The 26,143-nt window shown below is 42.6% G+C and overlaps 1 protein-coding gene across 1 annotated transcript in view; it reads left to right on the top strand.

The window, feature by feature from the left end:
• Positions 1 to 1,827: 1,827 nt before the first annotated feature.
• LRRIQ1 (leucine rich repeats and IQ motif containing 1) overlaps positions 1,828 to 26,143 on the top strand; it is a 141,999-nt gene continuing 117,683 nt past the window's right edge. Inside the window, exons 1-11 of the mRNA XM_054177871.1 lie at positions 1,828 to 1,959; positions 3,470 to 3,581; positions 5,195 to 5,289; positions 8,035 to 8,131; positions 9,194 to 9,423; positions 10,867 to 10,941; positions 11,552 to 12,757; positions 14,011 to 14,163; positions 15,014 to 15,164; positions 22,738 to 22,931; positions 23,733 to 23,860. Coding sequence (XP_054033846.1) covers positions 1,831 to 1,959; positions 3,470 to 3,581; positions 5,195 to 5,289; positions 8,035 to 8,131; positions 9,194 to 9,423; positions 10,867 to 10,941; positions 11,552 to 12,757; positions 14,011 to 14,163; positions 15,014 to 15,164; positions 22,738 to 22,931; positions 23,733 to 23,860 — 2,570 coding nt within the window. The 5' untranslated portion in view covers positions 1,828 to 1,830. The remainder of the gene's footprint in view (positions 1,960 to 3,469; positions 3,582 to 5,194; positions 5,290 to 8,034; positions 8,132 to 9,193; positions 9,424 to 10,866; positions 10,942 to 11,551; positions 12,758 to 14,010; positions 14,164 to 15,013; positions 15,165 to 22,737; positions 22,932 to 23,732; positions 23,861 to 26,143) is intronic.

Genomic DNA, 26,143 nt, shown 5'->3' with positions numbered 1-26,143 from the left:
AACTGTATTTTACTTTTGCTCCTTTTCTTTTCTCTTCTCTTTTTCTTTTCTTTTTTCTTTTTTCTCTTTTCTTTTCTTTTCTTTTCTTTTCTTTTCTTTTCCTTTTTTTTCTTTTATTTTTCTTTTCTTTTCTCTCTTTTCTTTTCTTTTCTTTTCTTTTCTTTTCTTTTCTTTTCTTTTCTTTTCTTTTCTTTTCTTTTCTTTTCTTTTCTTTTCTTTCCTTTTCCTTTTTTCTTTTCTTTCCTTTTCTTTTCTTTTCTTTTCTTTTCTTTTCTTTTCTTTTCTTTTCTTTTCTTTTCTTTTCTTTTCTTTTCTTTTCTTTTCTTTTCTTTTCTTTTCTTTTTTCTTTTTTCTTTTCTTCCCTTCCCTTCCCTTCCCTTCCCTTCCCTTCCCTTCCCTTCCCTTCCCTTCCCTTCCCTTCCCTTCCCTTCCCTTCCCTTCCCTTCCCTTCCCTTCCCTTCCCTTCCCTTCCCTTCCCTTTCCTTCCCTTCCCTTCCCTTCCCTTCCCTTCCCTTTCTTTTCTTTTCTCTCTTCACTATCTTATACATGCCTTTGCACCTGAATATTCCTAATCAGACTTTAGGAACAGATACATTCCCCATAAATCATAGAATCAATAAGGTTGGAAAAGACCTCAAAGATCATCAAGTCCAACCTGTCACCCAACACCTCATGACTACAACGCAGCCACCTTCCGAAGGGCGCCACCACTCGCCACGACGACGCGAATCTCGCGAAGTTTGGATCCTCCCTCTTGCCGTCCGAGCCAGCGCTTCTCGTTGCCATGGTGATGCTCTCCGTTTAACAGCGTGGTGGAGCCGCGGTCCCCATCCCCGCGGAGAGTCTGTCCAGGGGCCGTTGAGGGCTGCGGGTTTCCAGGGCGGAGGGACAGTCGGTCTCCGGAAGGAGTCAGGAAGGAGGGGGCTCGGGTAGGAGTTCTCCTGAAGGAGAAGTGAGTAGCTATTCAGAGTAGATCGTAGAGATCGCCGGGTTTGAGCGCCTCCAGGGGCGGACTACACGTCCCAGCGCGCAGAGCGGTAGCTCCGCGGTCGTTCCGGGAAGCGACAGCGGGCGGCCGGCCTACCCAGCGCGCTGCCTTCTGGGGGGTGTAGTTTCTCATCGCGAGGCGTTGCTTCTAGCTTTCAGGGCTGAGATGCGCTCAGCGTGTCCTTCCTCCTGCTCCAGGAGCGGGTGAGGGGCGAGAAGCTGCTAACTGGGTTCGGAGTGCTTGCCCCTATTCCCTGTGTAGGGCTTAGCGGTGACGAAAGGGGTGGGGAAGGTGAGGGACCCCTGCCACTACTGCCTGAATCATTCTACAAGTCTTGTACTTCTGTGGGTTACGCCGTTTCTCGCTGCTTTCTCTGTATCAGTGCCAGTGTTTTCTGGAGTATTATCAATATTCTGTGTGGGTTTTGTTTGGGTTTTTTTGTCGGGTTTTTACATGCATTTATTGTTTGACGCGTTTGTTTGTTTGTTTCTGTTTGGTATTAGGGGTGGGGACAAGAAAAACCTTGCGAGGCTTTGGTTGTAGCACAGATACTGTCCACAAGGTTTGCAGAACAAGCAGAGGGTTTTGATACTCAAATTGTGTAACACTTGCAAAATATAGGGGGTCAAACTGAGATTCTCTTACCACTAATTTTGCTTATTTTTTTGCTTGCTGGTATGGAATAAGATGTTCAGAACAAGCTTCTGGTTTTCACATTTTAAGCCAACTGTTCAATAAATGCATCTGAATAAACTTAGATGAAATGACCACATGCAGTGCTGAAAGTTAATGTTTTCATTGTGTAGCTTTGAAACAGATTAGACACTGTGGAAGAAAGCAGAATGTCAGAAGACATTGCAGAAATTGAAAAGGAAATAGAAACTGAACTAAGCAGAATCAGTGTTTCTTCCTGTGAAGCAGATGATCCAGACACAGAGGTAGCAGACGAAGCTCTGAGTGACAGTGAAGCAGTAAGTATTCAGTGGGCTAAAAATGCATCTATTTCAGCTTTAAAGTAGTACAGGCATTGGGAATCTTACCTGATGAATGAACTTTTCCCTGACATACCTACCCTGAGGATTTCTTCTGAAAAGTAGTCTCAGTAGTATTGCTTCATAGAAAATGCAACATCCAGTGGTGACAATATAGAGAGATTAATGTCAGTATACTGCTTTAGTAAGAAAATCAAGGCTGTAGGTAATTATTTGGTATAGAATCCTCTGAAGATAGAACATTTTAATAAAGCTAATGAGGTAGATGAAATCTGAATGACTAAACCAATGATTCTTCCTTTTAATCTATTTAAATCTTACAGAAGACTGTCTTGTGTTTGAAGACTTCATAATCTTAATTTTATATAAACTGGTGTTTCAAGTCCTCTTTTTCTTTTTGGATGACTTCTTACTTTGGGGATAGATTTACCTCTGAAATCCGAAGTTATTTGGGTTCTTTTCACTTCACAGTATCACAGTATCACTGAGGTTGGAAGAGACGTCAAAGATCATCGAGTCCAACCAGTCACCACCGACCTCATGACTAGACCATGGCACCAAGTGCCATGTCCAACCTCTCTTGAAAGACTTCTTTCAGTCCTTCAGGCTTGTAGCAAAGGGATTGATCTATAGAATATTAGAGTAGATATTATTGATCATATGTGACTGCAAATCATGTTTGATAGGAAATAAAGACAAGCAAAGACATCAGTGATAAATGTGACTGTAAATCATGTTTGATAGGAAATAAGCAAAGTAAGTTTGCAGATGACACCAAGCTGGGAAGAGTGCAGGAACTGGGAACAGTTTTGTTCACAGCTGCTACTAAGTCTCCATCAGTGCTTTTTAAGTGAAGCCAAAACGAGTCTTTATTCTTGCATGTCTGCGTCCAGGTCTGGAGCATACTGCAGCCAGTTCTGGAGCCCCTATTACAAGAGGGATATGGACATGGTGGAATGTGTCCAGAGAAGGGCCACAAGGATGAGCAGAGGGCTGGAGCACCTCTCCTATGTGGATAGACTGAGGGAGTTGGGGCTGTTCAGTCTGGAGAAGAGAAGGCTCCGAGGTGACCTAATTGTGGCCTTCCAGTATCTGAAGGGGGCCTACAAGAAGGCTGGGGAGGGACTTCTCAGGATATCAGGTAGTGTTAGGACTAGGGGGAATGGAATGAAGCTGGAGGTGGGGAGATTCAGACTGGATGTGAGGAGGAAGTTCTTCACCGTGAGAGTGGTGAAGCCCTGGAATGGGTTGTCCAGGGAGGTGGTTGAGGCCCCATCCCTGGAGGTGTTTAAGACCAGGCTGATGAGGCTCTGGCCAGGCTGATCTAGTGTGGGGTGTCCCTGCCCATGGCAGGGGGGTTGGAACTAGATGATCTTTGTGGTCCCTTCCAACCCTGACTGATTCTATGATTCTATGTCAGGTATTGACCTCTGGTCATAGCTGTGAGATGAAAATGTAGAATTTATGTCAAATGTTGTGTTTTTTCTAGATTTCAGAAGACTTGCCAGAGTCAGTTCTCTCCTATTTAAACTTTATAAAGAGCAGAAGTCAAGATGCTGAAAGGCTTATATTTCAAGACTTAGAAGATGAAGAAACAGCAAGTAAGCAAGGATCACAGTTGAAATGTTTGTGTGCCTTACGTTGTCAAGTGGAAATTAGACTAGAACTAGAAATCCTCAGTAAAACAATGCAAACTTTTAAGCAGGGCAAGCAGCAAAATGAATTCATGCTGAAAATCTCTAGGAATAAAAGTGGATGAGGCCCTTAGTGCCATGGTTTAGTTGATGAGATGGTGTTGGGTGATAGGCTGGACTCGATGATCTCAAAGGTCTTTTCCAACCTGGTTACTTCTGTGTTCTGTATATACAATGCTGTCCTCTATGATTAACATCTGATTATGAATTGGATTTTCTCAAAATTCACCTGGTGGCTAAACCACAGGTCCAGACAAGTTGCAGGATCATTCTCTGAAACAGGACCTAGGCCAGACTTTTCATGAGAGTCTAAAATCAAGTCACTAGCCAGGGTTAAAAGTTCAAGGCAGAACTGAATGCCATAGGATGTATTTAAAGTCTGTCTTTAGAGATGTCCAAGCTAGCATTAAATGCAGTTGCTTTGTAGTTGGGAATGATATTGTTGTGCCAGCTGGGTGACTGAAGCAAGCTTATAATTTATATACCAGGGACCTGCCATTAGAATAGAATAGAATAGAATAGAATAGAATAGAATAGAATAGAATAGAATAGACCAGGTTGGAAGAGACCTTCGAGATCATCCCTGTTCCAGTCTAGTTTTTCACATCATTTGGGGGTTCATACTCATTTAGTGTAGCTGGCTTTGTGAACAAAGGTTTAATATTTTCTGTACACCTTGATGTTTGAGGAAGATGTCCTTTCTCACTATTTTTGTAGTGCTTTGTCAGCTTTTGGCTTATCTAAATAGAATCATAGAATCATGGAATCAATCAGGGTTGGAAGGGACCACAAGGATCATCTAGTTCCAACGCCCCTGCCATGGGCAGGGATACCTCACACTACAGCAGGCTGGCCAGAGCCTCATCCAGCCTGGTCTTAAACACCTCCAGGGATGGGGCTTCAACCACCTCCCTGGACAACCCATTCCTGGACTTCACCACATACAAGTTCTACAGTATCTTTCTACACAGAAGATGTTCTGCTGTGTTCTGTGCTGTGGAGTTCTCTTTCATATTTGCTGTCACTGAATTCTCACAATGTCATTGTGTACCACTTATGCATATTTGCTGCTTTTGATATAGAAACTGTTTCCCACATACAGGATGGGCTGGGTTGGAAGGGACTTCCAGAAGTCATCTAGCCCAACGCCCTCTGCAGTCAGCAGGGGCATCCCCAACAAGATCAGGTTGCCCAGAGCTCTGTGGAACCTCACCTTGAATATCTCCAGGGGTGGGGCTACAACCACCTCCTTGGGCAACCTCTTCCAGTACTCCACTACCCTCATGATAAAGAACTTGTTCCTAACATCCTATCTAAGTCTACTCTTCTCTGAACTTGAGTAAAACTGGGTGGGGGAAGTGTTAAGAGTTTTAAAGGGAAAATAAAACAACAAACCTTCATTTTTATTTAAGAAAATAAAGTAGCTGAGCAGCATAAAGCAGAACTGAGTTCTGTGATTCTGTGATTAGCAAGGGATTTTTCTCTATATATACTCAACTATATATTTGTTTCTCCCTTAGGTAATGTTTGTGGAGTAGCTTCTTGCTATGCTTCAGATTACTTGTCAGAATTGGCTTCTGAAGATAATGAAGATCCAGAGCAATTTAAAGAAAGGGTATGACCATAAGCCAGCAATGTGCTCTTGTGGCCAGGAAGGCAATGCCATTCTGGGGTGGATTGGAAGGGCTGTGACCAGTAGGTTGAGAGAGGTTCTCCCCCCCACCTCTACTCTGCACTGATGAGGGGGAATCTGGAATATTGTGTCCAGTTCTGGGCCCCTCAGTTCAAGAAAGACAGTGAGCTGCTTGAGAGAGTCCAGCACAGAGCTATGAGGATGATGAAGGGAGTGGACCATATTCCATTTGAGGAGAGACTGAGAGATCTGAGGGCTCTTTAGCTTGGAGAAGAGGATGCTGAGAGGTGACCTCATCAATGTTTATAAATATGTAAAGTGTGAGTGCCAAGAGGCTGGAGCCAGGCTCTGCTGGGTGGTGCCCAATGACAGCACAAGGGGCAGTGGGTGGAAGTTGAGGCATAGGAAGTTTCATGTAAATATCAGGGAAAATTTTTCACTGTGAGGGTGACAGAGCACTGGAACAGGCTGCCCAGGGGGGTTGTGGAGTCTCCCTCTCTGGAGATATTAAATATCTGCCTGGATGTGTTCCTGTGTAATCTGCTCTAGGTGCTCCTGCTCTGGCAGGGGGGTTGGACTGGATGATCTTTTGAGGTCCCTTCCAGCCCCTGAAATTCTGTCATTCTGATTCTTTACTTAAACAATATTCACAGTGAATAAAATTCTATTAAGTAATGTAGATCACTTCCAGTTGCTTTGTTGGCATCCTAAGGAGACCTATTTGTTTCCATTTGTTTCTCCCAGACTATCCAGAAGGCACTGAGATAAGTTTGCATATGCTGTTCTTTGAAACTGGCTTAGCAGCTGTAGTGTCTCTAAGTTTTAACATTTGGAATAAATTCTCTGTTTCAGTAGTTGAGATGCTGAGCACAAAAGTCCCAATCAAAGAATCCATTGTTGTTGAATTATTGGCAAAATATTATCTCAGTAGAATGGTGACATGTTTAAACTTCTCTGTCTTATCCTTTTAATGATGATCAGGAGGATGTGCTACTATTACTCTTACTCCTAATATATTCTATTATTGTATAGAAAATGTGAATATCATAATGTCTGTAACTTTCAAATCCGTAGGATTTGACTGAATAATTTAGAATCACAGACTCATAGAATCAACCAGGTTGGAAAAGACCTCAGAGATCATCAAATCCAAACTATTGCCTAATACCTAACACCGTATAACAACTAAACCATGGCTCCAAGTGCCACATCCAAGCCTTTTTTGAACACCTCCAGGGACAGGGACTCCACCACCTCCCTGGGCAGCACATTCCAATGGCAAATTACTCTTTCTGGGAAGAACTTTCTCCTCACCTCAAGCCTAAACTTCCCCTGGCACATCTTGAGACTGAGTCCTCTTGTTTTGATGCTGGTTGCCTGGGAGAAGAGACGAACTCCCACCTGGCTACAACATCCTTTCAGGTAGTTGTAGGTGCCAATAATGTCTGCCCTGAGCCTCTTCTTCTCCAGGCTAAGCAACCCCAGCTCCCTCAACCTCTCCTCACAGTGCTGTGCTCCAGACTCCTCCCCAGCCTTGTTGCCTTTCTCTGGATAAGTTCAAGAGTCTCAATGTCCTTCTTAAATTGAGGAGCACAGAACTGGACACAGGACTCAAGGTGTGGCCTGACCAGTGCTGTGTACAGGGTACAATGACTTCCCTGCTCCTGCTGGCCACACTATTCTTGATGCAGGCCAGGATGCCATTGGCCTTCTTGGCCTCCTGGGCACACAGCTGGCTCATGTTCAGCCAGCTGTCAACCAATACCCCCAGGTCCCTTTCTGCCTGGCTGCTCTCCAGCCACTCTGTCCCCAGCCTGTAGTATTGCATGGGGTTGTTGTGGCCAAAGTGCTGCACCTGGCACTTGGACTTGTTGAATGCCATCCTGTTCAACACTGCCCATCTGTCCAGCCTGTCAAGGTCCCTCTGGAGAGCTCTCCTACCCTCTAAGAGATCATCACCTGCCCCCAGCTTAGTGTCATCTGCAGACCTACTGATGGTGGACTCAATCCCCTCGTCCAGATCATCAATAAAGATATTGAATAGTACTGGGTCCAACACGGGGGGCTGAAGTTGTTAGGAAAATACAAACCTGTATTTAATTCAATAACATTGTTGCCTGGCTTTTATTAGTGAGCACTTTTGCAAAACATGGTTGGGTTTTGGGGTTTGCTTTTTTTTTTTGCTCTCAGAAGACATTGTTTAGAAGAGCACAATTACTTTGTGACTTCAGCTGCATTACAGATATTAATATATGCTCCAAGCATGTGATGAAGAGATGCTAAATGAGCAGGAATTCTTGCCAATAGAGAACAATGAAAGCAATATAGCAATCTTCATGCCCATTGCATTATGTTCAAACAGACTCAAGAGCTTACTGTGTAACTTGTCCTTCCCCTATGTGCATAACAGCATTAATGTACATAGTGCTTCGTTCTGCAGAATGTAGAACAACTCCCAAGTGCAACCCAGGCATTTTTTCCAAGGCAAAATGTAAAAGATATTAAATCCATAGACATTTTATGTGTTTGGGGAAATACTTCAGGATTCATTACACTAGAAAACATCCCTTTGACTGGTATGTTTGCATGATTCCATGTCTAAAGCTTCCAGTCAGTAGTAAGTTTTATGCTGATGTTGTATGATGAAAAAGTGATCTTTGTTCTGGAAGATTTTTTATGATGTTCTGCTTTAAAATGTTGTTTCCTGTTTTGTGATGCCAATATTAGGTACTGTTGGAAATTGAAAGCGAGGGCCTGCAGATTGCTACAGCACCTAGTTGTAATGGCAATGATAACGAGGTCACTGATAACCATTTTCTTACAGGTAAGTAAATACATTAGTCACTGGGTTGAGCTGATCTTTAACATCATAACCCTGCATCAGGGGAGGTTTAGGCTGGAGGTTAGGAGGAAGTTCTTCACAGAAAGGGAGATTGGCCTTTGGAATGGGCTGCCCAGGGAGGTGGTGGAGTCAGCATCGCTGGAGGTGTTTAGGAAGAGACTGGATGGGGTGCTTGGTGCCATGGTTTATTTGGTTAGATGGTGTTGGGTGATAGGTTGGACTCAATGATCTCGAAGGTCTTTTCCAACCTGGTTAATTCTATTCTATTCTATTCTATTCTATTCTACTCTACTCTACTCTACTCTACTCTACTCTACACTATTCTATTTAGTGCCATGGTTTAGCTGATGAGATGCTGTTGGGTGATAGGTTGGGCTCAAGGATCTCAAAGGTCTTTTCCAACCTGGTTAATTCTGTATTCTGTATTTTCTAATTTTCTGTTTTCATGAGCATCATGACAGTCTTTGTAAAGAGTTAGATGTTACAGTATGGAGTAGATTTTGACACTTCATGAAATAGACTTGAGTAAATACCTGTGCTTTTATCTCACTTCAGGCTCACAAAATTATCCTTGTATTTGATGTCGTGATAGAAATTTGTTTCAAAAGATACTACTCAAAAAGTGATTTAAATTGTCATGAGCACAAATGGAAGTCAGGTTGGTGGTACCAGGCAGGTTATGCTTTAAGCCTTTTTCAGTTGTGTAGGCTGGAAACATTTCCCTTTGCCATGGCCTTTCAGTGTTTTGAGATGGAGTATATCATTTATAAACCCCCTGCTGATAGCCACAGAAGAAAATTAATCCTGAAGCTGAAGTGTAAACCTGAAATGTTCATTGGTAGGACAAGCAGGATTGCAGCAGTCAGCAAATGTGCATCAAGATAATATGACATCTCTGATAGAAAGACTCACATTATAGTTCTCATTTTTTGGTGAATGTACTAGCACAGAATCCTTTTCTTGTCATTATTTTCACACTGTTTAATGTCTCCCAGTGCTCACAAGGAAATTAAAAGGTATGCTTGGTTGATTATAACTTTGTAGCTGGTGTTGGAATGAGCATAAGCCTTACCCATCGAGAAGTGGAGGAGAAGTCTAGACAAGAATTTGAGCAGTGGAAGAAAAGACAAAAGGAGCTGGAAGATGAGAAAAAGGAAAAGTGGAAAGCTGAGAGGGAAGCACAGGCAAGACAAAATGAAGAGGAGCATGCAAGAAGGGTGCAGCGTCAGGAGGAATTGGAGGCTGAAAGAATAAAGTTAGAGCTGCTTCGTAAGGTAATCAATGATATTGAAGCCAATCTCTTCCCATCTACACTATAAAAATTCAAGATCTAATGTGAAAAGAAGAGTACTATCCCAGACTGTCCTAAACTCTGTCTGCTTGTGATACCACATTGACTTGTAGCACATATTTAAGTACTGTCTATTGGTGTCTGTGCATTGACTGTTTTGACCAACAGTTCATGAATTTTCTATGCAAACATTAAATTATTCCTTTGGCTTTGCTGTTATGAAGTTTATTGTGATACCAGCTAAGGTTAGAGGGTAGGAGGGCACTGCAGAGGACCTTGACAGGCTGGACAGATGGGCAGACTCCAACAGGATGGCATTTAACAAGTCCAGGTGCTGGGTTCTGCACTTTGGCCACAGCAACTCCATGCAGTGCTACAGGCTGGGGTCAGAGTGGCTGGAGAGTGGCTAGGCAGAAAAAGAGCCTGGAGGTACTGGTTGACAGCAGGTGAACATGAACCAGCAGTGTGCCCAGGTGGCCAAGAAAGCCAATGGCATCCTGGCCTGCATCAGAAATAGTGTGGCCAGCAGGAGAAGGGAAGTCATTCTGTCCCTGGACTCAGTACTGGTCAGGCCACACCTTGAGTACTGTGTCCAGTTCCAGGCTCCTCAGTTCAAGAAAGGCATTGAGACACTTGAACATGTCCATAGAAGGGCAGCAAGGCTGGGGAGAGCACAAGCCCTGTGAGGAGAGTCTGAGGGAGCTGGAATTGTTTAGCCTGGAGAAGAGAAGGCTCAAGGGACACCTTTTTGCCTTCTACAACTACCTGAAGGGTGGTTGTACCCAGGTGGGGTTTTTTCTCTTCTCCCAGGCAACCAGCACCAGAACAAAAGGACACAGTCTCAAGCTGAACAATCCCAGCTTTCTCAGCCTGTCCTTGTAGCAGAGGTGTTCAAGCCCCCCATTAGCTGCACCAGGGGAAGTTTAGGAGATCTAGGAGAAAGTTCTTCACTGAGAGAGTCATTTGCCATTGGAATGTGCTGCCCAGGCTGGTGGTGGAGTCACCATCCCTGGAGGTGTTCAAGAGGGGATTGGACGTGGCACTTGGTGCCATGGTTTAATCATGAGGTCTGTGGTGACAGGTTGGACTTGATGATCTTTGAGGTCTCTTCCAACCTTGGTGATACTGTGATGCTGTGATCTTTAATAGTAGTAGTACAGAATTTGGAGAGGAAGGTAGCAGATGTTTGGGTCATTACTGAGATTCTGACCCTCTAAAGGTGTGGATTTTTCAGTATATGACCAAATCTGATGGATGTGTGCAGATGGTTATTTTGTTCCACACACAGTTGAGTCTCTCCTTTTAATTCAGATGTTCACAAAAGTGAACAGTTGGTAAGTCAAAGAGATGGAAAAGACTTGAGAGGAGGTGTTTTGTTATGTTCTAGGCTTTGTACAGTATTCACTTAAGTTAACTTGTTGTGCAGAAACACCAAGCATCAATAGAAGAGGAGTTACAGAAGGAGAAGAAAGCGTGGAGAGACAAAATGATGCAACATGAGGTAAGGTTGTACAGTGATCTTTTTGAGAACAGTTAATACAGCAGATTCTGTATGTTGATCATAAAATCACAGAATCATAGAATTGTTAGGGTTGGAAGGGACCCCAAGTATCATCTATCGTCTAGTTCCAACCCCTCTGCTATGGGCAGGGACCCCTCACACTACATCAGGTTGCTCACAGCCACATCCAGCCTGGCTTTAAAAACCTCCAGGGATGAGGCTTCCACCACTTCCCTGGGCAACTTGTGCCAGTCTCTCACCACCCTCATGAGGAAGAACTTCTTCCTAACATCCAATCTGAATCTACCCATTTCTAGTTTTTTCCATTTCCCCCAGTCCTATCACTCCCTGACACCCTAAAAAGTCCCTCCCCAAGTTTCTTGTAGCTCCCTTCAGATACTGGAAGGCCACAATTAGGTCTCCTTGGAGCCTTCTCTTCTGCAGACTAAACAACCACAACTCCCTCAGTCTGTCCTCATAGGAGAAGTGCTCCAGCTCTCTGGTCATCCTCATGGCCCTTCTCTGGACACCCTCCAGTAATGATAAGTATGTGACAACACCCATCCTATTTTAAAAGTAATTGAAGTCTATCCCAATTGTTCTGGCCTAGGAAGTGATCATGAAGCTGCAGCTGCAAATGGAAGAGGGAAAAAAGGCCTTGGAAGAGAAGAAAGCAAAAGAAAGACAACACCTGGCAGAACAACAAAGGACAGCAGCTGTGAAGATCCAAGCTACGTTTAGATCATTTTTGGTTCATAAAAAGTATGCTCCCATCTTAAAGGAATGGAAAGATGAAATAAAAAAGAAGCAGAAAATGCTGGAAGAGATAGAGAAAGAAATGAAAGAAAAAGAAGAAAAATTGAGGAGGCGAATGGAAGAAAATTGGCAACAGAAAGCAGAGTTAAAACAGAAACAAGAAGAATTTGAAAGACAGGAACATTTGGACCAGGTGAGGAGAGGTGAGGAATATGAGAAAAAGAAAGAAAGCCTGAGACCTGAACGAGAAAAACAGCTGCAAATAAGAGAAGAACAGAGGAAACTAGGAGAGAAAAGTGGGGAAGCTGTGGTGAGCAAAAGGGAAGAAAATAACCAAGAAAACACAAAAGAGGATGAGCTGATAGAAAGCCCAAAAGCAATAGAGCAGAAGAAGGAGCTAAACATGCAAGCAGAGGAACAAAGAGAGAAACAGGCTGAAATGATGGATGAAACAAATAGTTGGAGGCTTCCAGCAGGAAGAAATTTGACACCAACACCAAAAGAACCCGACTCTGAGAAGAAGGAACACGCTTCTCAAGTCAATGCCGAGAACATATACACGAATTCAGTAACACATGTAGAAGAAAATTACTTACAAACTAAGGACTTTAATAAAGCTCCAAATAGTCCTGCTTCAAAGGATGAAGCTGTTAATTTTGGAGCCAGTGACTTGGCAGTAAGTAAAGCAAACAATATGTGCAGCAGCCCCCCAAATACCCAGCCAGATGCTAGTTGTAGCGAAGTCACAGATCAATTTTCTCAGTCTGAAACAAGGAAGAGTGCTGTGTTTCTAGTGGAAGATGCTAATGAAGAAGTCAGAGAGACCTGGGACGTAACTCAAGATGTAGTGGAGTGTTCCAGTAGACTAATTCTTCCTGATATTGAAAAGAAGAGAATAAACTGGATGAACACATGTAAATCTTGGTCTAAAATACAGGAAGAAAACCAAAGCAAGCAAGTAACTAGAAAGAAGCAACCAAGGAAAAGGTCAGGACACAAGATGCCCCCATTAAGTACACAAAAGATAATTCATAGTGGCCCTTGGAGTACTCTGCAGCAGGTAACTATGCACTGAATCATGAAAACATTCAGGTTGGAAAAGATCCTCAGGATCACAAAGTCCAGCCAAGACCCCTGCTCTACAAAGTTCACCCCTAAACCATATCCCCAAGCACCACATCCAAACCACCTTGAAACACAGCCAAGCTTGGGGACTCAACCACCTCCCTGGGCAGCACATTCCAATGCCTGACCACTCTTGATGTGAATTTTTTTTTTTCCTAATGGCCAGTCTAAACCTACCCTGTTGTAGTTTGAGGCCATTCCCTCTTGTTTTATCACCCAGGAGAAGTGACCAGCACCAGCCTCGCCACAATGTCCTTTCAGGTAGTCGTAGACAGCAATGAGGTCTCCCCTCAGCTTTCTCTTTTCCAAACTAACCATCCCCAGCTCCTTCTGTTGCTCTTCACAAGATTTATTCTCCAGGCCCTTCACCAGCCTTGCACTCACACCAGCAGAAGATTTAGGATGTAATGTGAAGCCATACCATCACTTTTTCTTTTGAATTTGTTATGTCAGGAGAATGCTCTGTTGAAAGAGCTGGAGATTGTCACTGACAACACATGCTTACTGTGTGTGTTCTATGGAACTCAGTAAGAATTTCTCTGCACCAGTGCAGAGTAAGGGCAGTAAGAATGACTTCTGAATTCCTGGCAGCACTGTGGAGCAGGCTGGTGGGTTTATTAGTCTTCAGATGATTAGTAGTATCTTAAGCCTGTAAAAAGCAAGAGCTCCTAACTTCTATTTTCTGCTGAATTAACATGGTTTTGCCTTGGTTATCAGGATCCTCTTCTCAGTCCCTGCTCATCTAGTCACTTAGTTTTGAGAAGACCAGTCTCTTCCAGAACCAAGACATTGCTCATCAGCTTATAGATGGTGTTTTGCCATGAAGAACATCACTTGGCTTATGATAGTGTGATGGGAAGCAACTCAGATTATTGCTTCTTTTGCTTATTGTTAATCTTCCACCCTTTCAAATTCAGTGTCATTAGCACAGCAGCAGTTTTATTTCTTTTAGAGTGATTTTTAGAATCAAACAGATTTTTTTCACAATAAACTTCTCCCACATAACAGATGAAACTCACCATTGCCATCTGTTTCTAGAGGAAAGGATTAGGATCAGTTACTTGCATTTTCTCAAGCGTTAATAGTAGCTTTGCTCTCTTTGCTTTCCAAGAAGACCACAGTGTGCCATTATACAACAAATGTTCAAGACACAAGCAATGAATTTTATTTATCCACCAATGCCTTTAGGTGACAACACTCACACTTGAAGATTTGCCAGCTTGCAGTCTCTCAACATTGTCTCAGTGTTCAAGTCTTCAAGTTTTGACTCTGAGGCGCTGTGGACTTGTAGCACTGGAAGGACTGAGCAACTGCAAAGACCTGAAGTATATCAATGTGGAGGTATCAGGCATATATGATTTTCCTATTATAGCCTGGGGGTAGGGGGGAAATGCCAGTATTGCTGCTTAAGTGCTTATGCAGTTGTGTCCAACTGCATCAACAACTTTTAGTGTCTTGGGAGCAAAGGAATATCCAAAGGAAACCTGCATACGTCTCTGCCCACAGCTGCAGGCAGCACCTCAGTGTAGTCACTGTGTTAATTCATGAATAGGAATTAGACTCCTTGGCTTAAATGCTTTGTTAGAAAGATAGGGAATTTAATTTCTTATCTTTGAGTGCCTGCAGGTGGAAAACAGAAGAAAACAACAGTGGCAGCAAATAGTGAAATGAAAATCTGAGGAAGCATGATTAAAATGACCTGGGAAGGGGATGTTAAAAGGGCAGGATCACTTGGGCAGGAAATATGAGCTGGAGATAGTGCTTCTGAATGTTAATGTTTCTGAACAAAATATCTCTAAAATGTAGATTTTCATTGTTAGTAAATAGGATTCCAGCAAAGTCATAATTAGTGTCTGGTAAATATGATTTCTATGCATTTTTTTTCCAGTTCAGTCTCCCAGGATCTGGGAAGGTAGGAAAGCATATATGGAAAAGACTACTCTGTCCTTAACTTCTCCTTACACTTCTCATTTGAACTCCTGGATATTTTCAGAGCCAAAATGGGGTTCAAGATATATTTTTTGGTCTATCCCAGGTGAATAAAAGGCAGCTTCTATGACTCATCAATTTTCCTACTGGAAAGCAATAGAGATACCCTTACTCCTAGCTGGAAGTTTAGGAGTAGAACAAGCAATTGTTTCAATTACCATAATTTCACACTTAATTCTGCTATTCAATATTCTTATTGCAGGAAAACCACATTCAGATAATTAACTGTGACCATCTAGAAAATCTCTGTGTTCTGATTCTGAATAAAAACCACCTTACATCAGTTTATGGCTTAGATGACTGCATCAAGCTCCAAAATCTTGAACTTTCCTACAACAGAATCACTCACATTGGTAAGCAAATTAATGAAAAATTTATCCAATTTGTATACCAGTATTTGAGCTGTTTATATTCAGAACTCTACCTTCATTGGATTCAGGGCCAGCCAGCTGCTAACCTCAGGAATAGAATAGAATAGAATAGAATAGAATAGAATAGAATAGAATAGAATAGAATAGAATAAACCAGGTTGGAAGAGACCTTTGAGATCCTCCAGTCCAACCTATCACCCAACACCATCTGATCAACTAAACCATGGCACCAAGCACCCCATCCAGTCTCTTCCTAAACACCTCCGTTGATGGTGATTCCACCACCTCCCCAGGCAGCACATTCCAATAGTAAATTACTCTTTCTGGGAAGAATTTCTTCCTAACATCCAGCCTAAACCTCCCCTGGCACAGCTTGTGACTGTGTCCCCTTGTTCTGGCGCTGGTCACCTGGGAGAAGAGACCAACCCCCACCTGGCTACAACCTCCTTTCAGGTAATTGTAGACACCAATAAGGTCTCCCCTGAGCCTCCTCTTCTCCAGGCTAAGCAACCCCAGCTCCCTCAGCCTCTCCTCATAGGGCTGTGCTCCAGACCCCTCCCCAGCTTTGTTGCCCTTCTCTGGACACCTTCCAGCAACTCAACATCTTTCCTAAACTGAGGGGCCCAGAACTGGACACAGGACTCAAGGTATGGCTTAACCAGTGCTGAGTACAGGATCAGAATGACCTCCCTGCTCCTGCTGGCCACACTGTTCCTGATGCAGGCCAGGATGCCATTGGCCTTCTTGGCCACCAGGGCACACTGCTGGCTCATGTTCAGCCTACTATCAACCAGCATCCCCAGGTCCCTTTCTGCCTGGCTGCTCTCCAGCCACTCTGACCCAAGCCTGTAGCACTACATGGGGTTATTGTCTGGAAATTACATAGAATATGAAAGTAGCCTGAGTTCAGTTTATCCAAAGAAACAATTGCAGTTGCCTTGCAACTGCAGAGAATTTCAGTATGTTCCTGACTGACACGGTAAGTCATATAAGAATTGTATTACCTCTCTGAGGCTTTGAACCCTGCTAAACACTGGACTAAATTTTTTACTTTCTGCTAAAATGCTGCTCATTTTGGCTCCAAACTACTGTTCTGTATTTGCCTCCCTCTCTGGCTCATTGCTCCAAAGCTGGAAAAAAGTCTGTGGTAAAATCATGGAAATCATTTAGGCACAGCAAGTGGGCCAGCCTCTCTTACATTTATTTATGTTTGTTAGGGCCAACAACTGGCAGACAAGGGTACCTTTAGCATGCAGTTAACTACTAAGGATTTACATGCACCAAGATCACTCAACAGATGGATCAGTATAGAAAATCGTTCTGCCAGGTGATAGCTGTTTGCTGTTGGCCAGCCAGGGCTTTTTCATATCCTCTACTTGTACTGCCAGACTGTAAAGTCCTTAAGGGGTTATATTGTAACTCAGCTTCTGTCAAGCCAAAAATATTGTATTGAAAGCTTTGTGTTATGTAGATTTGATGAGGATCCAGAGGCTTTTCTGCTGACAGAAGGTTAGGGTAGTGTAGTGCAGTGAAAATAATCACGAGCTTTGCTGTGTCTAAGTGGAGAAATCAATTTTTTGTAGAGTGATGCATGGAAGGAAGGCCATTAATAGTCTCTCAAAAGTAACTAACAGCTGAGAAAAGGTAGTAGTAAATTGCTGGATCATTACTTGAAAGGGAGCTCTCAAGGCTTGAAAGCAGCAAATTTCCTTTAAGAAGGCAGCAGAGCAGATGGTAGAACAAAACTAGATTTAAAAGCCCCCCTTATACTCCAGGGACTTAGGTTTTAGTATATGACAAACTGTGAAAGGCCACCAAAATGCAGGTGATTGGAACTTCAGCATTAGCATAGATGAATCTTCAGGAATTTGTTCATTGAAATAAAATCTTATGGCCAAGAAAAAAAAAACATGTGGCTGTGAGGAAGTAATTAGTTTTGTATAAATTGAACCTGTCCAGAGAAGGGCAACAAGGCTGGGGAGAGGCCTCGAGCACGAGCCCTACGAGGAGAGGCTGAGGGAGCTGGGGTTGCTTAGCCTGGAGAAGAGGAGGCTCAGGGGAGACCTTATTGCTCTCTACAACTCCCTGAAGGGAGGTTGTAGCCAGGAGGGAGTTGATCTCTTCTCCCAGGCAACCAGCACCAGAACAAGAGGACACAGTCTCAAGCTGCACCAGGGGAAGTTTAGGCTCGAGGTAAGGAGGAAGTTCTTCACTGAGAGTCATACGCCATTGGAATGTGCTGTCCAGGAGGTGGAGGAGTCACTATCCCTGGAGGTGTTCAAGAGGGGACTGGATGTGGCACTTGGTGCCATGGTTTAGTTATGAGGTCTGTGGAGACAGGTTGGACTTGATGATCTTTGAGGTCTCTTCCAACCTTGGTGATTCTGTGAAACATGGAACCTGAGAAAGTGATTTTCTGTTTGTGTTCTTAGCCTGTGCTAGATGTGAAGGTGTTACTTGGAAAGATTGTAGAGCTGGGAATGGAAAAGACATAAGGAGACTTTGATTTGGATTTCATTTGTCTAGTGATTTAGACTCTTAAATTTCTTTATAGTATGTGGAGATACTTTTATTTTCCTGATGGACAGCAGGAAGATAAATATAGAACAATTACTAAGCTGATAGGTGGAATGAATTCACATAAGGCATTTATATATTGAAAGCATTTCCACTGTTAAAAACCAGCTTGAAATATATGAACATGGGTACTGGGATTCCATGAGAAATCAAAAGGGAATTTTTTTGCTCTTCTGAAGATTTGGAATATTAGTATTTGTAAACAAGTGCTTATAATGCCCGAGAATAAAGGTGCTGGAATGTTGATGCTGACTGTAAAACCATAGCAGTGCCCTAATGAGAAACAGTAAAATAAATTGCTTAAAGAAGGCCACATGAATAGCATGAATGTGGCCAGTAATGGTGGTGAAGTTAGAATAGAATAGAATAGAGTAGAGTAGAGTAGAATAGAATAAAATAGAATAGAATAGAATCAACAAGGTTGGAAAGACCTCAAAGATCATCAAGTCCAACCTGTCACTCAACACCTCATGACTACTAGACCATGGCACCAAGTGCCACATTCAGTCCCCTCTTGAACACCTCCAGGGATGGTGACTCCACCACCAATTACTCTTTCTGGGATGAACTTTCTCCTCACCTCCAGCCTAAACTTCCCCTGGTGGAGCTTGAGACTGTGTCCTCTCACTCTGGTGCTGGTTGCCTGGGAGAAGAGACCAAGCCCCTCCTGGCTACAACCTCCTTTCAGGTAGTTGTAGACAGCAAGAAGGTCTGCCCTGAGCCTCCTCTTCTCCAGGCTAAAAAATCCCAGCTCCCTCATCCTCTTTCAGTAACTTAATGTAGGAACTTTCAAGCATATTATGATTTTTTGATGAAGTTTTTTTTCTTCTTTCATTGAAATACAACATCAGTAGGGGAAAAGCTGGAATAGCCAGAAACCCCTTAAAAATAGCACTAAAAATATGAGCAATATGTCTTAATGATGCTTTCCCCCTTAAGAATGCACGCTCGCTCACAAAGTAAGTAATTGGATCAGTAATACCCTGGAGTTCAGTCTGTATGTTTGTATTTGGAGGATGAATGCTTTGGTTCAATCTTTTTGTCTGACACAGAATGCATCATTTTGACTTGAATTGTAGAAGATTCCTCTGTAGGGTGTCTGTTGCTGTTGTGTGTTGGCTAAAATCCTGGCAGTGCTGAGAATAGCAGTGCATGGCTGTGGCTAGTGGAAAATGTTTCTTTGAACCTGCTCATGTGAAGAAAGCACATACAAGGGTTTGGTTTTTTTAATCAGATACATTGCCATTTTGGAGGGGTTTTTTTCCAGTCTGTTGTTTTCATGTTCACTGTCAGCTTTCACACCTCTCTTATCGTTCCTCTTTGTCACACAGAGAAGGTACTGCAGAGCTTATGAGGAAAGGCTGAGAGCCCTGAGGCTCTTTAGTGTGGAGAGAAGACTACTGAGAGGAGATCTAATAAATGTGTATAAATATCTGAGGGCTGGGTGTCAGGAAGGAAAGCACAGCCTCTGCTCACTTGTGCCCTGGGAAAGGACAAGGGGCAATGGATGGAAACTCCTGCACAGGAAGTTCCACCTCAACATGAGTAAGAACTTTCTTACTGCAATGGTCACAGAGCACTGCAACAGACTGCTCAGAGAAGTTGTGGAGTCTCCTTTGGAGACTTTCCAGCCCCATCTGGATGTGTTCCTGTGTGACCTGTGCTAGATTCTATGGTCCTGCTCTGGCAGAGGGGTTGGACTAGAAGATCTCCAGAGGTCCCTTCCAACCCCTAACATCCTGTGATAGATAAGACACCTAACAGCTGGTAGACAACAGCCCCCAAGTGCACTTTGCGAATTGCTAAGAGCTACTTCCATAAAGATTCTCCACAAGCCTAGTTTTCAACAGGAGGCATTTTCCCATCTACTGCTGTAGCTGTTGCTGGTGACACTGTATGTGAAACACACAATACCTGGAAATGGGCAGAAGACTTTCATACTTATTTTTAATTCTGCATGTGTGCAGCAGCAGCAGCATTGAAATACCAGTTGTTTGTATTACATTATTCCCTCACTGTCTGTGTTTCTGTTGGACTGCATTTGATAGTTCCAGAATAGATTGTGATCCCATCATATGGAGTTTGGCATCTCTGTTCTGAATGACATTCACTCTCATTAAACAAGGCAGATGGGAAGGAGATGTAACAAAGGTGCTTTATGCAGCATGCAGGGCAGGACATTTCTAGATCCTGTATTATCACAGGATGTTAGGGGTTGGAAGGGACCTCTGGAGATCTTCTCATCCAATCCCCCTGCCAGAGCAGGGGCATAGAATCCAGCACAGGTCACACAGGAACACATCCAGACAGGTCTGGAAAGGCTCCAGAGAAGGAGACTCCACAACCTCTCTGGGCAGCCTGTTCCAGTGCTCTGTCACCCTTACAGTAAAGTTATTCCTTATGTTGAGATGGAACTTCCTGTGCTGCAGTTTCCATCCATTGCTCCTTGTCCTATCCCAGGGCACAAGTAAGAGGAGGCTGTCCCTTCCTTCCTGACACCCATCCCTCAGATATTAGATCCCTTCTCAGCCTTCTCCTCAGCAGACTAAACAGCCGCAGGTCTCTCAGCCTTTCCTCATAAGGCAGTGCTCAAGTCCTTAAATCATCCTTGCAGCCCTCTGTTGGACGCTCTCAAATATAGACCTCTAACTCCCTACTCCTTGCCTTTTCACACTCTGTGTACAGTCAGTCCTCTGTCCCTCTCCACAGTAAGGCAGTGCTTTTAAAATTTCCAGTACTGCTATGCTGATCACTTGAAAGTGGAGATTTCAGGCTCATGGGAAGGGAGGTGCTGGAAGCTGTTAATTGGCACGAATTTGTCTTGAGACCACTAGATGGTGCTGGTTCCTTTTTGATCTCTACCTAAGCCTGAAAGAAAATTGAGCCCTAACTCTTCCGACAGTCGGGATAGTATGGCATGGACGTGGTTGCAATTCTTTCAGAGTAATTAAATGTTCGTATCTTTATTTCCCAAAGCACAGTTTGGAAGTTACAGTATGGAACGTTTGGGACATTTGGGTTAGATGTAGGAGAGCTTTGTAAGATCAGGTGATTGTGTTATGCACTAGGTGCTTTCCATTTTTAAATTGCTATGGTGTGAAGGCTTACATTTGATTGGAGTCTTTAAAATGTACTGCTATTGGCATTTAAATTTTTTGGTTGTGTGGTTTGGGGTTGGTGGTGTTTGGGGTTTTGGTTTTTTTTTTTTTTTGCTTCTCTTTTCTCCTTATCATTCATTTTCTTTTTAAAATTCCTTTTCTGTATTCTCAGTAATCTCTGGTGCAAGCTGGCCTTTGATCTCACAGTATCACACAGTATCACAGTATCACCAAGGTGGGAAGAGACCTCAAAGATCATCAAGCCAAACCTGTCATCACAGACCTCGTGACTAGACCATGGCACCAAGTGCCACGTCCAATCCCCTCTTGAGCACCTCCAGGGATGGTGACTCCACCACCTCCCTGGGCAGCACATTCCAATGGCAAATTACTCCTTCTGGGAAGAATTTTTTCCTAAGATCCAGCCTAAACCTCCCCTGGCACAGCTTGAGACTGTATCCTCTTGTTCTGGTGCTGGTTGCCTGGGAGAAGAGACCAACTCCCCCCTGGCTACAACCTCCCTTCAGGTAGTTGGAGACAGCAAGAAGGTCTCCCCTGAGCCTTCTCTTCTCCAGGCTAAACAATCCCAGCTCCCTCAGCCTCTCCTTGTAGGGCTTGTGCTCAAGGCCTCTCCCCAGCCTCCTTGCCCTTCTCTGGACACGTTCAAGCATCTAGATGTCCTTAAATTGAGGGGCCCAGAACTGGACACAGTACTCAAGGTGTGGCCTAAGAAGTACACAACCCAGTTCATTCTCAGAGAACAACCATAAAGACTTTAACCTCTGTAAAGCTCACACAACTTCCTTTTGGGAACTTGGCAAGTTCTGCATGAAATAAGGAAAAGTATTACCTCAAATAACCCTACAAAGAATACATAAAAGAAAAGTAAATTATGGACATGGTTTAGTGTTGACTGGTAGTGCTGGGTTGAGGGTTGGACTAGATGATCTTTGAGGTCTTTTCCAGCCAGATAGATTCTGTGATTCAGCAGTGCCTTGTTTCAGCTATATTTCAGAAAGGGAGTCTGTCCCATCAAAAGTGTTTCAGTGCAAGTATACAGAAAACCTGTTTGGACTCCTCAGTGCTATTGCAGAGCATCTAACACGTGTAAGACTATGGAAAGGCAGTGTGAGTTTTGGTGTCCTAGGAGCGTGGTTGGGAAAAACTCTGTGAAAGACAAACATTGACAAGAAGCTTTCCCTTTGCATCTTATTGGGGTGGACATTATGCACATTCTTGCTCTGCAGCTGGCAGGAATAAGTTTGTTGAGTGTCTAATGGCTGTACAAGTGCAGTTTTAAACACTTAAAGGCATTAAATTCTCTTTCTACATTTCTTCATTAAAAATATTTTATTACACAATTCCTTAACCAAGGTGCACTTAAATAATAGAGGGGGTGCTGGCCTAAGTTTTTAGCACAATTTGTCCTCATTTTGCTAATATCTTGAAAAGAAGCCTTTTAAAAGTGAAATAATGAAAATTACATTTTCCACCTAAATACTCTTTCCGTTCTGAGGGGTCATTTGCAGAAGGCTGTTAACATTTCACAGAGCCCACAGGTTTTGAGTAGGGGTTGTATAAATGCTTTAAGCATAGTAAGTATAATTTATCACTGAAAGAAGGTTCTGTTCCCACAGCTCTAAGAGGGTTATGAATGGTTAAACAGAATCAGAGATCTGTGAACTGTACAGACTGTGTATTTTGTAGGGTCAAAATACAGCAGTTACTGATAAGCCTTACACAGAACTAATGCTAATTGTTATAAAAATTATTGGTAATAAAACATCTCATGTTGAAAGTTCAGCATTTTCACAGTACTTGAGAACCAACAGGTTTTTATTCCATTATGGCATAATTCAGCTGAAATCTTTAATTTTCAGGTGGCCTGGAGGCATTGAAGAATCTTCAGCAATTAATTTTGGACCACAATCAGTTAATCAGCACAAAAGGTCTTTGTGAGGCACCTACTCTCATTCACCTGGACTGCTCCTTCAATCTTCTCACCCAAGTTGAAGGCATTGAGAACTGTGGCCTGCTGCAGATCCTGAAGCTGCAAGGCAATAATCTGCAGGAGGTAAAAGCTGGGGGCTATTGTGCAGGCATCTTTGTTCACGTTCCCTACCTATTCTTGTCAGCACGCTGATCATCTGCTCTTTGATTGCTGTGGGATGTGTCATGCTCTTAGGTAGCCTAACCTTATTCTTCTCTTGTTAGAGGGAGGTTTCCCAATGATACAAACAGCTAGCAGGGAAGTATTTTCTTGCTCCTAAAGTCCTTGAGAAATTGGCCCCTCAGGAATATATTTCCCTCTTTTGTTTATCTACTCTTCTAGTTGTATTATATGACGCTGATTCTTTGTTTCAGATCTAGCAAAATATTATCATTGCAGATGAGTAATATTTCAGGCTGATTTGATGTGTGCTGAGCCTCCAAAAGCTAGTGTTTGGGCTGCAGCATTTAAAACAGAAAAGTAGGAAAGGTAGTTTGCTAACAACGTGTTGTCATGTCATGAGTCTTTCATGAATCCAAGAGTGGGAAACCATTCTCCATAAGCAGCAAATAACTTCATGACTAAAATAGTAAGATTGTGACTCTTGGGGCCTTGACTTCTTTCTTTCTTTCTTTCTTTTAAATCTTTTATCCAATTTATATTGAATAATCAAATTAGGTAGAAAAAATTAGGTTAAAAAAATACCACCTGATGTGCAGAGATTTTGTGTGACAGCTGTTACCTACAGAATAAGGAAATGCCACGTTTCTCCAAAATGGGTTTTGTTTGTATTTAGTAATAATTAATGAAAAGTGTCTGGTGAGCATTCCATTGTTGTTTCTCTGATTTATGTTCATTTTAAACAACCATCTCTTTTCTGTTCAGCTTCCAAGACTGGAAAATCACGTTCTCCTAAGAGAACTGTATTTGGATGACAACAGCATTTCTGCTGTCAGAATGCTTTCTTTGTATTGGCTGCCTCTGCTGCAGATTCTTTTGCTATCTCAAAATAGGTAAGCAGGAGACATTCTTCCATTTAGAAAACTGATACAGAAGAATTTCATAACACAGCATTTGCCTGCAGAGTAGAGTTCTCAGTGTGGTTAAAGCATCACTGTCTTTTCTTGACATTTTTTGGGAGCAAGTGGTTGGCAAGCAATGTCGTTGGCTACCTTTAGCTGAGAAAATTCGAAACAGCATTAACTAGGCAGAGTAATTTTTTTTCTATTAGCTGTTATGTGAACATAATTTTTTAAGCATTGTGGCATTATTAAAACCATGGTCCTTTTTTTGGGGTGGGTGGTGTTTTTTTTGGTTTTGTTTGTGTCTATAGCAATTGTTGCTAGAGTACGTCTGTCAAACTTCATATTTCGCAGCTAGCTTATTCAAAACAGACTCTGAGGGCTATGTTAAGTGCAACTGCTAGAGTTAAAAAGGAGAAATAAGGCTATTCTTTTTCATTTTTTTTATATGTATATATGTCAATTTCCTCCAAACAAAGCATGTTTCTTTGAGTTTATCATCCTTATGGCTCAGTTTGAAAAGGCTCGAGACACTCCAGCGCTCTGTAATTTAGCTTTCTGTTCATTTTCTGAGCTAGTCTGTACAGCTGTGAGGTTAGAATGACCAGACATTCAGGAGTTAATTTTTTTATTTCCTCACCCTCTTTTTCCTCAGTTTAAATTCTGCTTTAAAAAAAGAAGAAGAAGAAAAAAGCACAATTATTATAGTTTTACAATGAGAGAGGAGCAAAATTAATTTTAAACGGGTCTAAATTATTTTTCTACGCTGTCACCTTTTGAATGAGATTCACCTTAGCTGAACAAATAGAATATGCTCTCTTACCCTCAATATACACACTTCAAACCAATCACTCTGTTCCCCTGTTAGAGTATGCTATTTTTCTAACCATTTTCCTTGAGATTTATCCTACCCTACAAGTGCTTGCTCGTCTTCATTGACTGCTAGAGTCAAAATGACAGGCTCACATTTGCACAGACAAATCCCATCCTATGTGACATTTCATTCGTTGTGGCTGGGAACCTGGGGGAGGAAAAGATCTGTAATACTTCGTCCTGCTCTTGCAAGGAATGTCCTTCATGGAAAATTAATATTATTTGAGTGTCTGCAACCTGTATTTTTACATAACTTCTCATATTGTTTTCATATAATCTCTAATGAAGTTATATGGATGTAAACTCTTGGATGTAAATATAACAGCTCCATGTACAGAATCTAATCTTCAAGGTACTGGGCTTCTGGGGCTTTTCCTTTTTGGTTCTTTTATTAATTCTTCTGGAATTTGGAGAGAGTGCTTCCTGCCTGTGATTAACAGGAGCCTTTGAGGTCTCTTCCAACCTTATTGATTCTATGATTCTATGATTCTATGATTCTATTTGTTGAGTGTTAGATTCCGAATCACACAGGTTGATTTAATTCACATTCTTCACTTTGTTTTCTTTTTTTTTGTCTCTTGTCCTGTTCAGCTTTTGCTGGAACGTGCAATAATGTGGCTCTATCTTCTTACAGTTTTCTTCCTTTTCCTCCAGTTTGTTGTTTTGGTGTTTTTTTCCTGCAGCTATGCTGTGTGCAGTAAAATGATTGCAAAACTCCTTGAAGACCTCACGTGCTTGCTAGGGATAGAGCAAGCTGAGGACCACTGCACCAGGTGTAGCTTGAATGCAGCCTCTGCATCTATGTTGTGCTGGGCTGGCTGTGTAGATGTACCTGATGTCACTTGCCTGTCCTGTGATCTTACAGTTCTTAATGTCCATTGCAGTGCTTATTCCACTTTTCCAGTGGCCAAGCTGAGATGCAGTGTTTGGTCCGAACTGCACTGGGGGAAATTTAGGCTCATGGTGAGGATAAAGTTCTTCCCAGAGAGAGTTGTTAGCCATTGGAATGTGCTGCCCAGGGAGGTGGTGGAGTCACTGTCCCTGGAGGTGTTCAAAAAGGGATTGGACGTGGCACTTGGTGCCATAGTTTAGTAGTCATGAGTTCTTGGGTGACAGGTTGGACTTGATGATCTCTGAGGTCTTTTCCAACCTTATTGATTCTGTGATTCTGTGACTGGGAGAAAGCACTTCTCTTTCCATCATCAAACTGGATGCGCTGAAAATAATCACACCCCTCCTCTCCAGACAGTTCCCTTTCTCCCCTTGATAATACCTATAGCTTATCTCAAATATTTGTGACAAACAGGACAAGATAGCCTGAGATGCATATTAAAAGGCTCAGAATTCCTGGCATTTCAGTAGCCTGCCCTGTTACACTCACTTATAAGCAGCTCCATATGT

Source organism: Dryobates pubescens, chromosome Z (genome assembly GCF_014839835.1).
Source record: "Dryobates pubescens isolate bDryPub1 chromosome Z, bDryPub1.pri, whole genome shotgun sequence".
NCBI lineage: Eukaryota > Metazoa > Chordata > Aves > Piciformes > Picidae > Dryobates > Dryobates pubescens.
Note: the sequence above shows the minus strand (reverse complement) of the source record. Positions and strands in the feature narration are given on the sequence as shown.